Source organism: Chiloscyllium plagiosum, chromosome 26 (genome assembly GCF_004010195.1).
Source record: "Chiloscyllium plagiosum isolate BGI_BamShark_2017 chromosome 26, ASM401019v2, whole genome shotgun sequence".
Taxonomy (NCBI): Eukaryota; Metazoa; Chordata; class Chondrichthyes; order Orectolobiformes; family Hemiscylliidae; genus Chiloscyllium; species Chiloscyllium plagiosum.
The window spans coordinates 12761973-12778525 of NC_057735.1; the positions used below are offsets into that span (position 1 = coordinate 12761973).

At 39.3% G+C, this 16553-nt stretch overlaps 1 protein-coding gene across 4 annotated transcripts in view; it reads right to left on the reverse strand.

Moving 5' to 3' along the window:
* LOC122563099 (solute carrier family 26 member 9-like) overlaps positions 1-16553 on the reverse strand; it is a 110042-nt gene that overhangs the window by 12208 nt on the left and 81281 nt on the right. For all 4 annotated transcript variants that reach the window (XM_043716529.1, XM_043716525.1, XM_043716527.1 and 1 more), the window contains 5 exons: positions 12465-12557; positions 10600-10710; positions 9274-9546; positions 6228-6282; positions 1699-1844 (listed from right to left, as the gene is read on the reverse strand). In XM_043716529.1, the coding sequence (XP_043572464.1) occupies positions 1699-1844; positions 6228-6282; positions 9274-9546; positions 10600-10710; positions 12465-12557 (678 nt within the window). The remainder of the gene's footprint in view (positions 1-1698; positions 1845-6227; positions 6283-9273; positions 9547-10599; positions 10711-12464; positions 12558-16553) is intronic.

Below are 16553 nucleotides of genomic sequence, written 5' to 3' on the forward strand. Positions count from 1 at the left end.
CCTTGTGTGCAGTTGTCCAGAAATGCTCCACCACTTTACAATGAGTGCCTGAGTTCAGGTTATTGATGTAATCTAAGGGCTAGATTTCCAACCACCTACCACTTGTAATGTTTGCTCTGCACTGTCACACTGTGTGAGGTACACAGCTGTGTAATATTTATTCAGTGTCATTAAGTGAGACAGCTTCAATGACTTTGAGTACCACGCACTCCTGAATAATGTGTCAAATTCCATTTACACCACAATAAAGTTTATTTATTCCTCTTGGAGTCTGTTGCTATTAATTTCAGACAGTACTCAGTACATTGAATTTTTAGGTTAGGACTCCTACTTAATGTGGTTGTTCAATATATAGTGTTATATTTTAATTAAAAAGCAAACATATTTTTGGAAATTTTCTAACATATGTCTTTCTATGTTAGTTTTAGAGTTATTTGGTCAATTTATTGAGGATTTCTGTTCCTCATATCTCTTCTATCAGCTAGGAAGCACAGGTCATTGACACGGAATTAGGCCAGTCAGCCCTCTCAAGTATGGTCTAGTATTAGATCATGTTTGATCTTAACCTTAAACTAATTCAATCATTTCCACCTGGCATTTGGACAACATTTGTTGCATAGTTCTGAATGTGTGAAGAATCACGTGGATATAAATTAGGATTATCAGTCAGGCTCACAGTATGGCACTCTTGTTAGTGCTAGAAGCTAGATATTTAAAGTGCAGGGCCCTGGGAGTTCTTTGAAGATGAAAACAAAAATTTAATAAACAGATTGCGATTGTTTAAACACAAAAGCAGAAAATATGTGAAAGCCATTATCTGATTCATTTCTCAGGTCAATGTCTTGACTAATCAGAGTCAATCTGCCTCTGTTAAAATTTAAACAAAGCTCGGCAGCCACCTTTTCAATACCTCTACCAATCAGAGTCCACTTACCAAGTAATCAGTACTCTCCTCTTGTACAACATAAATATTATTTTCCATTTTCTTTGGCAAATAGACAATTTCTTGCCAACTGTCTTGATGAGTGCAAGATTAAAAGCTTCAACAAATGTGCGATTTTTCAGGGATACCCAAATTACAATATTCTTTATTTTGTATTACTAGGTGCTAAGTTTCGAAATAAATGCTTCATACAATAAAATCACCAAGGTGCACAATTGGAATTGTTTGATAGAGATAAGTGAAAATATGTGGTGAATTTAAGACAGTAACCTAACAAGGTAAGAGGCCTCATTGTGTAATGATAGTGTCTCTAACTCTGGGCCAAAAGCTCCATGCTCAGGGTCCCCTACCAGGATTTGTTGCCCATGAAAAGCATGTTCAGAATGTGGCAAAACAGGTTAATTGTCACTCTGTAAGTCTTTCCAATGCACCTGAAGGCAGGCAGTAAGAGCAGGAAAACTTCCTGATCAGTATTCCTGCAAGAAACAATAGCAAGCCACTGTGGTATTTTGTCAGTAAGTGTGGACCAATCTAATAGAAGTCCACGGACCAGCCCTTGGAAAAATAACATAGGAGGATGGACAGATGGTCAACCCTACAGCATGATGCACGTCAATGGAATCAACTCAATGTATGATCTGCTGGGTTGAATTAGTTATGATTTTGTTATGAATAACTGTTCTATCCAGGAACAAGGAGCAAAGCATTCTTTCATATTTTAAATACATAAGGATTCTTAAAAGAAAATTCCTTACTTTCTCTTTGGCTGCATCCTGTCTGTTTTCACTCATCCTGGCCAATGCGTACAGGACAGCATCGTGCACTGAGAGGAAGAGACAACTTCGCTCCAGCCCACCCTCATCAAACATTCCACCAGATTCGATATCTTCATACACTTGATCTGTTGTACAAGAATAAGCAAAACGCACAAGGAAATGGACCTAATGTCAATTTTCAAAAGCAGTAATGAACATCGCTCTTTTACTGTCTCCTGCCTTGAGAAAACCCACTTCTGTTTTTGTCTTTCCTTCTTAATGCACTCCTGTAGCATTTTTGTGAAACTGTTCTCTTTTCAAGAGCAGGCACAACTCCACAAATAATCAACAAAGTCACCAGACCTCTTAATGTCAATTGGTCAAGGATTGATGAAGCGTGTTTCTATCAGAGCTTGGCCATGGACCTGCAGGATGATTTTCTGTAATCTGAATCTGAATCTGGATGATCTATTTAAGGGTGAGAGTTCACAGAGCTGTGGAGAAAGTGTCGGCTGGTGGGAATAATTAGAGCTGGGACAGGCATGTATAGTGTCATTTGATGACTCTATGTTGCTGGCTCAGTTATGATGGAGAGGAATGGAGCTAAACTCTTGTTTAAATCACGAAAGTTTCAACTTGACTGATTTGAATTTTGAAGTGCAAACAAGTTTAGCTTCTTCTACAGGAAAATAGATTGTGTTTAAATAAATTGACTTTAACGCAGATAAATTAGATTAGATTAGATTAGATTACTTACAGTGTGGAAACAGGCCCTTCGGCCCAACAAGTCCACACCGACTCACCCAGGAAAATAGATTGTGTTTAAATAAATTGACTTTAACGCAGATAAATAATCCCAGAACAGGCATCAGACAGATGGGTAGGCCTAAGTTCACTGAGTGGTAATTTATAGGGTATTATGGCTCTTATCTAGTCAACTTCTTTTGCTACTGTACTTTCATTGCCAAAACACTGGAGAACTGTAGTTGACTCTTAACTGACTTTGCAGTTTAAGGAGCTGTTAGGGATGGGCAGTAACTATTTTACATCCATACTTTAATAATATAAGGTATAAATAAGTCAATAAAATGTACCCATGCTCATGCTGAGGTCAAAGATTTAATCAATGTGCAGTACAATTTATTGCTGAAAAATTTTCTGATAAAGAGGAGCTATTGCTATTATAATAGAAAAAGTTTAAACTGAAACCCATTAATGTGTCATAAATCCATTAGCCTGAGAGATCAAATACCTTGTTGCTAATTAACCTAATGGCCATATAACTAGGTTCTGATGTGGTGATTGGCCCACAATTAAATCCCACAACATAATTCAGAACACAACACCTGTGTTTTTATTAAAAGGTGATATGATCACTATATCCTGATGTTCACTCTTGTAATTTTGTAGAATTGACCTGATGTGCTCCAGACTGTCAGTGACAAAGACAAATTAGCGATCTCCCTTGCAAGCTCTGATGAATGTTATTATTAGAACATGATTTGGAGATGCCGGTGTTGGACTGGGGTGTACAAAGTTAAAAATCACACAACATCAGATTGTAGTCCAACAGGTTTATTTGGAAGCACACTAGCTTTCGGAGCGACGCTCCTTCATCAGGTGATAGTGGAGGGCTCGATCGTAACACAGAATTTATAGCAAAACTTTGCAGTGTGATGTAACTGAAATTATACATTGAAAAATTGATTGTCTGTTAAGCCTTTCATCTGTTAGAATACANNNNAGAGTTCTACATGAATGTATGCAGTTTTTGAGCAAAGTGCAATGTAAGTCTGCAAGTACAAATTCACCCCACAAAATATATGTGTGCATGTGGGTCTTTGTCTGTCTCTGTGTGTGTTTGTGTGTCTGGGATGGGGGGTTGTGAGTGTGAGAAAGTGTGAGTGCGTGTGTGTAGTGAGTGCAGAGTGTCTTAAGTCTGTGAGGGGGTGCATGTGTGAGTGTGGAAGTGTGTGTGTCTATAAGGGTGTGTGTGGGTGTCTGTGTGCGCGTCTGTGTGTACCTGTGTCCGTGTGTATATGAGTGTGTGTGTGTGTAGGAATATCTGTGTGTGTGTGTGTAGTGCAATGGTAATGTGACACGAACCCAAGGTCCCAGTTGAGGCCCTCCCTATGGGTACCGAACTTAGCTATCAGCCTCTGCTCAGTTGGGGAACACTTCAGTGGTCCAGGACATTCAGCCTCGGACCTTCGGGTGATCATCGTCCAAGGTGGACTTCGGGACAGGCAGCAGAGGAAAGTGGTGTTGAGGTTATGTGTTTGTCTTCCTTGTTATCTGGGGTACGATACTTTGTCTCACTGTTTGTTGTGTCTCTTCTGTCAGTCCATTGTTTCTGAGTGTGCATTCTAGTGCTGCTATGGTCTAAGGAAGAAACTATGGTCTCATTCGATGTAACGGCACTGTTCACCTCTATCGACAAAACCCGAGCAAGAGAAACAATAGCCAACCTGCTGGACATACAGAACAGACAACAAGACGGGGAACCTATCAACAAAGACTGCATACTCAAACTACTGGACCTGTGCGTCATAACACACTTCACATTCAACAACCAAATATATGAACAAATCAACAACACACCCATGGGCTCACCCATCTCTGGACTCATAGCAGGAGCGGTAATGCAAAGGTTGGAACAAACAGTCTTACCGCAAATTCATCCCAAACTCTGGGTCAGATATGTAGATGATACCTTTGTAATCATTAAAAACACAGAAATAGAGAACACACACCGGATCATCAACGCCACACTCACAGGAATCCGATTCACTAGAGAGGAAGAAAAGGACAAGGACTGCACAAGACACTATATAGGACAAACAGGAAGACAGCTAACGGTCCACATCCATGAACACCAACTAGCCACGAAATGACACGACCAGCTATCCTTAGTAGCCACACACGCAGATGACAAGTACATGAATTCGACTGGGACAACACTACTATTATAGGACAAGCCAAACAGAGAACAGCCAGGGAATTCCTAGAGGCATGGCACTCATCCACAGATTTAATCAATAAGCACATCGACCTGGACCCAATATACCGACCACTGCAGCGGACAGCTGGAACTGACAACCGGAAGCGGCAGGTAGAAATCACTATTTGTCGGAGGAAACATCACAGAAGTGCTTCACAGGAGGCTCCCAAGCACTGAGGATGTCACCTAGACAGGGGACGAAACATCTGCAACACAAATTCCCAGCTCGGCGAACAGAACCACAACATTTTTAACAAGGTCAGGAAGTTCTTTGCGAGGGGGATGGTCACTCTGGATCCACATTCTATCACTCCACTGTACAGAACTTTGATGCTACATCATGTTGGACAATGTTATAATTGTATTTATAATTTTATCTGGATATCTCCCTCTTGAATGTATACCCATTCCACAAAACTCTCTCCAATTCAGTAAATGTTGGAAATGTTCAACTGGCATCTGGCAGCACCTGTCTTGCAATGTTAACTCTCTTTCGCTCTCCACAGATGCTGCTAGTCTTGTTGAATGTTCCTAGTATTTTCTGTTCTTATTTCAGATTTTTAGCGTTTTTTTGGAGGAGCAAATTACTGAAGATTATGGAATATGTACTGAAAACAAAAAATGCTGGAGATCACAGAGGGTCAGACAGTATCTGTGGAGAGAGAGCATGAGTTAACATTTCGAGTCTAGATGAAGTGAAGTGTGGAGGGACAGTATTTATGCAATGGTGGGGGTGGGGGAGTGCTGAGGAAGAAAGATAATGCAGATTAAGTGACCGGAATGTGAGAATGGCGGAACAATGATGTGTCTAACTGCCAGACGGGAAAGAATAGACAGTCCCACTGGAGTGGGGGGAGGAGAGAGAGGACATGGTGACAGAGAATGTAATGAGTAAAGCTAAGAGAAAGGGAAGAAATGGGATTGAGTTCATAATCTGAAGATGTTGGACTCAATATTAAATCCAGAAGCTTCTTTTTTTGTTTTTTTTTTGCTTATATAATTCAGTGCTGATAGGTATCAAATAAACTTAGAGAGCCTAGAGATTATTGGGGGATTTGGAAATTGTCACACGGTTGCAGGCAAGAGTGCTGTACTGAGCTTGGATTTGTTCAAATTGTCAGCCAAGTACAGAAGGAACATCTAACCTCAATTGGGAGCAGTTGGTAACAACATAAGCCAAAAGAACGGTGGATGCTGTAAATCAGAAACAAAAACAGAAGTTGCTGGAAAAGCTCAACAGGTCTGGCAATATCTGTGTAGAAAAATCAGAGGTAACGTTCTGAGGAAGGGTCACTGGACCTGAAACGTTAACTCTGATTTCTCTTCACAGATGCTTCCAGACCTGCTGAGCTTTTCCAGCAACTTCTGCAGTTGATAACAATACTGGATGCTCAGAATGAATATGTAATATTCCCCCAGTATTGAAGTCCTCACCTGGATGGGCCAACCAGATCTATAAAGATGCTAACCAGAACTACATCCTCGTTAACAATTTAACAGATGGCATTTCAGATGTGGATGGTCTTACCTCGTATACCAGCCAGGTAAATCGTTACTCCAATCTTCTTGTAATTTGAACACATCTGTGCATCAAAAGAAGTTCCAAAAATAAGAAGAAGGAATTCTGAGCAAAGTTAGCAAACAATCTAATATGGAAGAGCAAGGTGAAGTATTTTCAATCATCATTTTATATTCTCTCCTCTATCAATTCCAAATTAAAAGGATTAACTGACCATTCACTGTTCCTCTTTGCTGAACCTTATTGTGCATATAATGGCTGCTGAACTTGCTGAAATAACACCAGTCACTCGGTATTAAAATAACTCATTGTATTTATACATTGTATATTTGTAATTCTATGGAAGTGATTTTTGATGTGATAAAGGACAACATGAACGATCATATAGTCCCCTAACTTACTATATTCAAAATTCTAAACTTTTATAATGTGTAGTTTTAAATAACTCAGTGCATTAATTTAAAAGCTTTTCAGAGTGTTTTCAGTTGGCAAGGGATCACCAGGACACACAAAATGCGATTCACAATGTCAAAGTCTTCTTAGAGAAATTTTTTTTTGTTAAACATTAACTTTGGTCAATAATCACTGGTGAAAGATGTTAGCAAGCAGCATAACAGGAGACAGTTTTCACTAGGAGAAAGTGAGGACTGCAGATGCTGGAGATCAGAGCTGAAAAATGTGTTGCTGGAAAAGTGCAGCAGGTCAGGCAGCATCCAAGGAGCAGGAGAATCGACGCTTCAGGCATTCCTGAAGAAGGGCTTATGCCCGAAGCATCGATTCTCCTGCTCCTTGGATGCTGCCTGACCTGCAACATTTTTCACTAGCTTACTGGTGAGGGTGATTGTGGTGTAGTGGTAATATCACTAAACAAATAACCTAAACCTGCTAGTATCCTGGGAATAGGGGCTCAAATCTCATGATGGCATATGGAAAAGCTTTGATTAAAAATTTTCAATTAAAAGCCAGTTGAATAGTGACCATGTAACTGCCATCTTTTGTTGTTAAATCCCATCTATTTCAATAAAATCCTTTAGGAAGGAGATCTGTCTTCCTCACCAGGTCTGGCCTACATGTAACTCCAGACTGTCCTCTTGGCAACTAGGGATGGGCAATAAATGTTGACATTTGATGAATGAAACAAAAGAGTTCTTGTCCTCTGTGCTTTTGCTGATATTTCCTGCATTTCCTTCATATATTTGCCAAATACTTTCACCAGCCACTCCTGCCCTGACTGCTCCTATATTCGAGGCAAATGGAGCCACCCCCAATCAGAATGGTGGCTGCCTTGTGAGGAAAGCAGAACTAGGCACATGGTCATTTGAGTCACCCATGGACCTTCTCATCCTGGATTCAATTATTGAGGTGGCAGAAAGTGGGGGAAATGGCACACTGGCTCAATGATTTGTCCTCCCCACCACTATTATCATAGGGAAGAGAAAATCTTGACTTTAGGGTCCAAAATAATTCTGATTGTAGTTTTCAATATATTTATTGGCGAAATATTCAGTCTTCTGAGGCAGAGAATTCCAAGATTAAGACCACACGACAATGGAGCAGAAGTAGTCCATTCAGCCCATCGAGTCTATTATACATTCAATGAGATGATCTGATTCAACTCCACTTCCCTGCCTTTTCCCCATAATCCTTGATTTCCTTAAGGATTGAAAATCTATTTATCATGTCCTTGAATATACTTAACGACCCAGTTTTAAAGGCCTTCTGTTGTAAAGAATTCCACAGATTTGCTACACTTTGTGCAAAGATGTTCCTCCTCATCTCTGTCTAAAATATTTGACCATTATTCTGAGAATATGCCCTCTGGTCCTAGACTTTCGCACAAGGAGAAACAACCTTTCTGTGTTTTCCACGTCAAGGCCCCGAGTTTCTAGATGGTGCCTCTCATTCTTCCAAATTCAAACAAGTAAAGGCCCAACTACTTAACCTCTCTTTATAAGACAGGCCCTCCATAAGTGGTATTAACCTTGTGAATTTTCTCTGGACTGCCTCCAATGCCAATATATCTTTTTTTTCAGATTAGAGGCCCAAAACTGTTCACACTATTCCATCTATGGCCTAACAGTTGCCTTGTATAGTTTTAGCAAGTTCTCCCTACCTTCATTCGCTTGAAGTAAAGGCTACCATTTCATTTGCCTTCTCTACTACCCGTTGAACTAATCCTCTGAAGGAACTTTCCCCTCATCTCAGTCCTAAATAACTAAGACTTCTAGTTCTGTGCTGTAGGGTCAGAAGAAAACACCTCTCAACATCTACCAACTGAAGCCTTTAAAATATTTATACCTTTCAGTGAGATGATCAGATCAAAAGGGTTGTTCTAGGAATTTTCCTCACTGTCAGCCATCTTATGCAACTCATGCTCATTATGTGAGTCCCATTGAGACTATAATGTGGCAAATAACTGGGAGGCAATCATCTTTGGCTTGAAGGTAAGATGCTGCACTCATAGCTGAAGAATGTTTATTTAAATTTTATCTTCAATTCATAAAAGACTTTTGGGCACTGAAAGCAAAGCGGCCATGAACACTTTTCTATCTAAATCAACAGTAACAAGGCTTGTGCCCCTTGCATTCCATTTGCTCTAGGCTTGCAAATGACTCAACCTTGTAAATAGATTTTAAAGTTGGGAGATTTTATTCTTGCAGTAATGGAGCAGACATCTACAAATCTCAGCGCATTAATGTTTTCCCACTGGTGAATATAGCGCAATACAATTGCGAACAACATGGAATCAGGGACATAGGTGCATCTATTATATTATAGCCATGAGTTCCTAAGCTATCACGGAATTAGCCCTCTCATTTACATCTTCAATTTTCTCTAAGAACAATTGCCTTTGAAGAAGACTTTTTTCTCACAGGATTGGTTCTTCACTTTCTCTTTCAATCTCACTAAATCTATCTGAGGTCCTTGTTGGATGCTCTGTTTTCACTATCCTCCTGATGATTTGTCTGTGAAACACAAAGATTCATGCAGACATAGAAAAGCACTGATATAAGCATGCATTTCTGGCATTTCAATTGGTGAAAGTAATACTTACCTTTCCTAACACTTTAATTCCCATAAGGTCCACAAAACAGACTCCACTCATGTCCAAGACAAGAGTGTGAATGTCAATTATGGGGTGTGCAAGTTTGATGGGATCTTCAAGATTTTCCAGATCTGTTGGGGGTTTTGGTGTTCCCTCGTGTACTCCATTGGGAGTGTTGACTGTGATGTAGGATATTCTGGGAGCTTCATCTACTGAGTTATTATTACAGTCCATAGCTGTTTCAGCTTCTACCTCTTTCACCAGCTCCTGTAGAGACACTTGCTGTACAAAGACAAAAAAGGAAGAATCTAATGAAATGAAAGAAAAACAGACCAATCAACAACTGTGGAAGGAACAGACTGACAAACATTTCAGGCTTTCAACAGAACTGAACAAGTGAAGGACGAACAAATGCTTTAATAGAATTGAACAGAGGACGGGAATGATAAAATGAAGACCTCATTCTAGGATGTATCAGTAGAATGGATGTCCTGCACAATTCCTCATTCCAACCTTTTTGTGCATTCTCCAAGGTCTTGACGCCATTCTTAAAGTAAAGTGCTCAAAACTGGTTGCAATACTTCATCTGAGGTCAAGTGATATATAAACGTCTGCTTTAACTTCCATGCTTTAGTAATGGTCATCATCCATAAGCATAAGCAGGAATTGACAGAAACTCAGCAGATCAGGTCGGGACCCAAGAAGAGAGTTATGATTGAGGATGGTGTGTTTGTAATGTTAAGTCCTGGGTTGGCGGAGAAGGGGGCGGGCTAGTCGTAGTGTTTGCAGTGGAAGGGGGTGAAGCAGTCCTAAACTAGGTCTGGGAAACATGCTTAGTTAACTTCTGACCCCCATCAATCCCCAAACATACCTTCCCCACTGACTGTGTGGACCCAGTTCCTGGCTGGAAATAGAAAGTGGGCTGTTGCAGTCAGAGGCATTCATGCCAAAGAGACAGTTGCCAGATAATTGGGTAAGGGTTTGAGAGAGGGTTTATGAAAGGGGAAGCCTGGGGCAAGGAGTGTCTCACTGAATTATATTCTGACTAAGGATCCATCTGTAAGAAATGAACAAGTCACAATCACCATGTAGAGAGACCACCCAACATATCCCCGCGCCCCTCCCATTTTTGAGAATAAATTTTAAAACTTCAGCAACTTCAAATCACATGTTTCCTCTGCTGAGTTGAGAATAAGTTTGCTGTAAATTTGGCCCATTTGTGGTTAACTTTTGTTTTAAAATGGGAAAGGTTGGTCACTCTGGCATTTGCAGGGATGTGAACATTTACCAATTTGCAATCCTGTGGTCTATTGGTGCCATCATACCAATTCATACCTTGGTGCAGAGATTACTTGGTCTCCTTGCATCTATTTCCTGTTCCTCCTTTTTGACAGCTTTGAGATACTTCTTCTTGGCTAACAAAACCTTCACCGGATCAAATCCTGACTATAAAAGAGAAAGAAACATCTTAACTTGCCAAGAAGATACATCCTGTGCTTTATTGCAGAACTCGTGTTATTAATGCTTATTACTTCTTGGAGATACATGCACAAATAAACAGATAACCACAAGCGCTCACACATATACACGCATGCACACACATACACATGCACACACAGAGTTTATTATGGTAGGCTTTCAGTTCAATCCAAAGGAATGTAATCAGTTTTTCTCTGAGAGTGTCTATGAATGAATGCAAATCAAACAGGATAATTGAAATCTCATCTCATAAAGTGGTTTAGGATAGATCAAGATTTCACTGTAGACGCCAAACATGATGCATTCTTCCCTTGGAATAGAAGTACAAATCTAATAGACATTTTCTTTGAAATCAATAATTGTTTTGAAAAAGTTCAAATAATGGGAGATTGTTTACAGTGTTTGAGGCATTGGTAACAGGAAAGTTATAGACTTGACATAGGACCACATAGAGAAGATCAGGAATTTTAATCACAGGAGGTGTTAATAAATTGTGTTATGAGTGGTTAATGATATTATAATGTTATTAAAGAAGGAATTAGGAGTTATTTAAAAAGTGACAATAAAAGTCTATCGAGTGAAAGACACAGCAAAGAACAGAGAGAGAAAATTGCAGTTTGAAAAGTTAAAGTGCATTGGGATAAATGGTTTTGTCCTGTACTTTTGATCATTTGTTCAGGTTGCTCTGGCACCTCAGGTGGGCAGAAAAGATCTACCATTTTTGATGAAGAACTGGAGAGTGTCCTGAACAATATTTATCCTCAACTAATGCCATTAAAGCATATTATGAGAATTTGCTGTTTGCAAATTGGTTGGCACTTTTCTTATATTGCAATGAATGCAAAACTTCAAAAGTATTCAATTGACTGTAAAGTGTTTTGAGACATTTTGTGTTTGGGAAAGGCACAACATAATCACAAGTCATTCTTGTATTTGTGTGTCACACTCTGATTGTTACTTTGTCCATGAATCATGCAGCTAATTTTTGTTTGCTATTTAGTAATAAACAAGGAAAAACCATTTTATGATCACCTTAACCTTCTTATCAGCTGTGAATTGAGGAGATAAGTAGTTATGCTTACACAACACTACAATATTTATGCCATTCTTGTAATTACATCAGGCCAATTGCAATATGGAGAGTGAATAAGTCAAATTGTTTTTTGATATTTGGTATTCAGGGAATTTTACAAGTGTTTTGGGAATTGCATTTTGTCCATTTATTATGTGAAGCTTGCAAACACTTGTCAGATCCTGTTAGTGCAATTGTCAAACTGTGACTTCTAAAGGGCAAGTTCAGAACAATGTGGGTTTCGGTAAATAGGTAGGATATCCAGTCATAATGCATAGGCAGAACCTCTAGGCAAAACATAAAGGAGTTTGGAGTCATTTCCAATTGGGCTGGAGCAAAATGTGTTGGTAAGGAAAGGGAACATCACTTTAGCTTTATGATCAGTTTGGAATTTTGTAGTTTTGCTTTGTTCACTGCCAGAGGTGCCTGAACATACAGTCCTGCACACAGATCAAAGACGTAGGGAGAATTCACAAGAAGGCTAAGAACATGCAGCAGATATTAACATGTTGAGCTCAGAATCACAAACAATTTATGTGATGTTTGCGATTCCTTTGGACATTAGAATGCTTATGTTCCTAAGTATGAAATTGTTGTAACTTAGATCTGTTTTACTAATTCAGGATTGAACCAAATAGAGCCATTTTACCTTTTTAATCACTTTTTTCCTGAAAAACTCCACATTAGCAAAATACAACGGGGAGCAGTAGGTTATGATTTTTATTCCACTGATTTCCTTTGCCTGCAGGAGGAATGAATTAATCAGTTACTGATTAAGAATGATTCTGATTAGACAACAAGTAGTTCAACGATTCATTCATAACTTTATTAATGATAAATTATACATGAATAAAAAGATTAGCAATGTAATATACTTGTGAAGGTGAATAACATTGGTGAACAACCCCTAAAAACAGATACACAGTATTCCAAGAATTATCCCTCTTTTGTTATATTTATAATTTGTCCATGGATGCAGGTGTAACTAGCCCATTTATTGTGTACCCCAATTACACTTGAGAAAGTCTGCTTAAATGGTAAAGGCTAATATGAGGCATTTTTTGTGGCTGCTTATAACAAATGAGTGGCTTGCTAGGCCTTTTCAGAGTCCAGTTACATATCAATTATAAAGTTGAGGTCTGGAATCACTTGTCGGTGAGACCAGCTAAAGATGGCGGACATCCTTCTCTAAAGGATTTTAGCAAACAATTAGAATTGTATAATGATCCAGTAGTTCAGCCTCAACATTGACAATATTAAATTATATTCCAAAAATTTATTTTTTCATTTGTCAGATGTGGACATTGCTGGCTAGGCTAGAGTTTATTATCCATCCCCCAAGTGCTTTTGAGAAGGTGGTGGGGAGCTGCCTTCTTCAACAGTTCAGTACTTTGGGTGTTAGGACTCCCAACATGCCGTTAGGAAGGGAGTTGTGGGATTTCGACCCAGTGACAGTAGAGAAATGACAATAGCTTTCCACGTCTGGATAGCATGCAATTCTAGGGGGTCTTGCAGGTGCCATACATCTGCTGCCCTTGCCCTTCCAGGTGATAGAGGTCACAAATTTGGAAGTTGATGTCAAAGGAGACTTGATGAGTTACTGCAGTGTGTCTTATGGATGATACACACCATCGCCACTGTGGGTCAGTGTGAACGGAGAGAATGCTGAAGGTGTGGTGTCAGTCAAGTGGGCTGCTTTGTCCTGGATGGTGTTAAGAATCTTGTGTGTGGGAACTACTGCTCATCCAAGCAAGTAAGGACTTTTCTTCTCATCACCAAATCACCTAAGGTATTTTTCCAGCTGTTAACCCGTATTGTCTCGTTGTTTAACTTACATGGAGAGTCCATTAAGGACAATGCAGACCACCAAAGGTGAGGGAGATGTAGGGAGAGAAGGAGAGGGCCACCCAATGGTCTTAGTGACAGTATCTAACTCACTTCTTAATTGCTATCATATATTAAACTGTATCTTGTTGAGACAACAGCTCTCCATGTTAAAGTGCTCTAGTGATTGTTCCTGTACCAATATTAATTAAACAGGACCTTAGACCCAGCCAATAAAAACTATAGCATCCTTTCACCCTGAAATACCACATGGCATTCAGTATTGGGAATAGTTGCTCAATCCCACACAATAAGGCTCTTATACTGCAGTTGTAGGATCTTTACCTCTCAGCCAGGAGATCCAGGTTCAAGTCCCACCTGTTTCAGAGGAGTGTCATTACACCTTGGACAGGTTGATTGAAAATATCGAACACCAAAAGAAAACGGCTCTTGTGGTGCAGTGGTAATGACCTATCTCTGAGCTAGGTGACCAGGGTTCAACTCCCACCTGTTGCAAAGATGTGAAATACCATCTCTGAACAAAGTTAAAAATCACACAACACCAGGTTGTAGTCCAACAGGTTTAATTGGAAGCACACTAGCTTTCGGAGCGTCGCTCCTTCATCAGGTGATAGTGGAGGACATAATTCTAAGGCGCAGAGTTTATAGCAAAAATTTACTGTGTGTTGTAACTGAAATTATACATTGAAAAATATCTTGATTGTCTGTTGAGTCTTTCATCTGTTCGAATACCATGATAGTTTCACTTCTTTCATGTGTAAATCACAAAACCTTTTTTTAAAGTTGCATTCTCAGGCTTTTAAAGAAAAGGTTTTGTGATTTACTCATGAAAGAAGTGAAACTATCATGGTATTCGAACAGATGAAAGACTCATCAGACAATTAAGGTGTTTGTCAATGTATAATTTCAGTTACATCACACTGTAAATTTTTGCTATAAATTCTGTGCCTTAGAATTATGTCCTCCACTATCACCTGATGAAGGAGCGATGCTCCAAAAGCTAGTGCTTCCAATTAAACCAGTTGGACTATAACCTGGTGTTGTGTGATTTTTAACTTTGTATACCCCAGTCCAACACCGGCATCTCCAAATCATCATCTCTGAACAGGTAGATTGAAAAATATCTAAAACCAGAAGATAAGACAATGCATTGAACGCATGAGGGGGAAGATAAATTCAGAAGAACAAGTTCACAGATTTAAAGACTTTATTGCTTTCAGAACTGCAGTAGTCTTTCAGTAGTCAGTACACAAAAGGAATTGGGGGAAATAACAGTGGTTGCTAGGAGAACATGACTCATAGCTACTATAAGATGAAAGATATGTTTTAAAAATGAGTCGTCAGGACCATTCATAATTATCATAATAGGTGATTTTGTTTTTATCAATAAGGCAAGTCTTGAACTAGCTTTAATAAAGTGTCTGATATGTTATTCCCTTCCAATTGCTAATACCACTAAAGTGTCAGCTACCTGGATCAGAAGAATTTGGAATTCCCCTTTTGAATCTCAGATGCTGATTACCTGAGCATTCTGGATGCTTGGGATCCAGGTAATGGAAACTTTACTGCACTCAGACAGTCCATGGCTGCAACTACTTGAAAAAAACAGGCACTCAACCAGAACTTAAGTGAAAATGACCAAGTGAGCAACAGTGCCCCAGACTAAAGCCTTTACTACAGGCCTAATAAGAAGTGTTGAAGAATCAGTGGGGGCTAGAGAAAGCAATAAGAGTCGTCACCTCTGATACAGCTGTGTGAATAAAATGTGAAATCTCAGTTGGGCAAGGGGGGGAGTATTCAATCACAAATCGTAAACTAAAACTGGATGAGGAAGCTTGGAAGTATCAAAAGATAATACTTACAGCACACAGAGTGTTGGAGACAAAGCAAGCAGACACTGTAGGACACAGCTACTGCAGGAAATCAAGGCCCATAGAAATGCTTCGTACTAAGGTTGCAGCATTGGGAACACCACAAAGTTAGAATTAGTACAAAGTACAATTTAAAGATTAAAGCAGACAGAATCTAAAAAGAAGATAATTAGAAGACTTTTGAGGTTCTGATAAAAGCAGGAGATCCATAATTTAAACCATGGTTCTGGTGGGCATTATGTAACACAAGACTTTATTTGGGTTCTGGAGAAGGGTCACCGGACCTGAAACATTAACTGATTTCTCTTTACAGATGCTACCAGACATGCTGAGCTTTTCCAGCAACTTCTGTTTTGTTTATTTGGGCATGTTGTGGAAAAAGGTGTGTATTGTGTAAGTGGCTGAGAAAGGCAGGAAATCATCCTTTAATTTGCAAGGAAAATGTGGGAAATCTCCATTTAGATCACAAAAATGTGGGAGAATTCCAGTAAGTAGTACAGTTATACAGTTAAACCCATGACTTAATGGAATTAAAAAGGTTAAAAGAAATGAAACAATACAGCATTGCTGTTGTATAGTTTAAAAGCTTGAAGCCAAGTAAAATAAAACAGCATTGTTATTTATAGAAGTTTAAGTCTTTAGGGAAGAAGATTACAACAGTATTTAGATTCTGCAGAAATAAGAACCTTTAAATAATCAGAAAAGAAAGACATGGCAGGAGGACTTAAGCAAATTATGAGACTTATATCAGGGAAGGGACAAATAGAACATCTTGGAGAAAATGATTCTAAAAGATAAAGAATTGCTTCAAACTTAAATACTAAGATGATGAGGGCAGAGCAGTAGATGTGATCTATATGGACTTCAGTAAGGCATTCGACAAGGTTCCCCATGGAAGATTGATTAGCAAGGTTAGATCTCATGGAATACAGGGAGAACTAGCCATTTGGATACAGAACTGGCTCAAAGGTAGAAGACAGAGGGTGGTGGTGGAGGGTTGTTTTTCAGACTGGAGTCCTGTG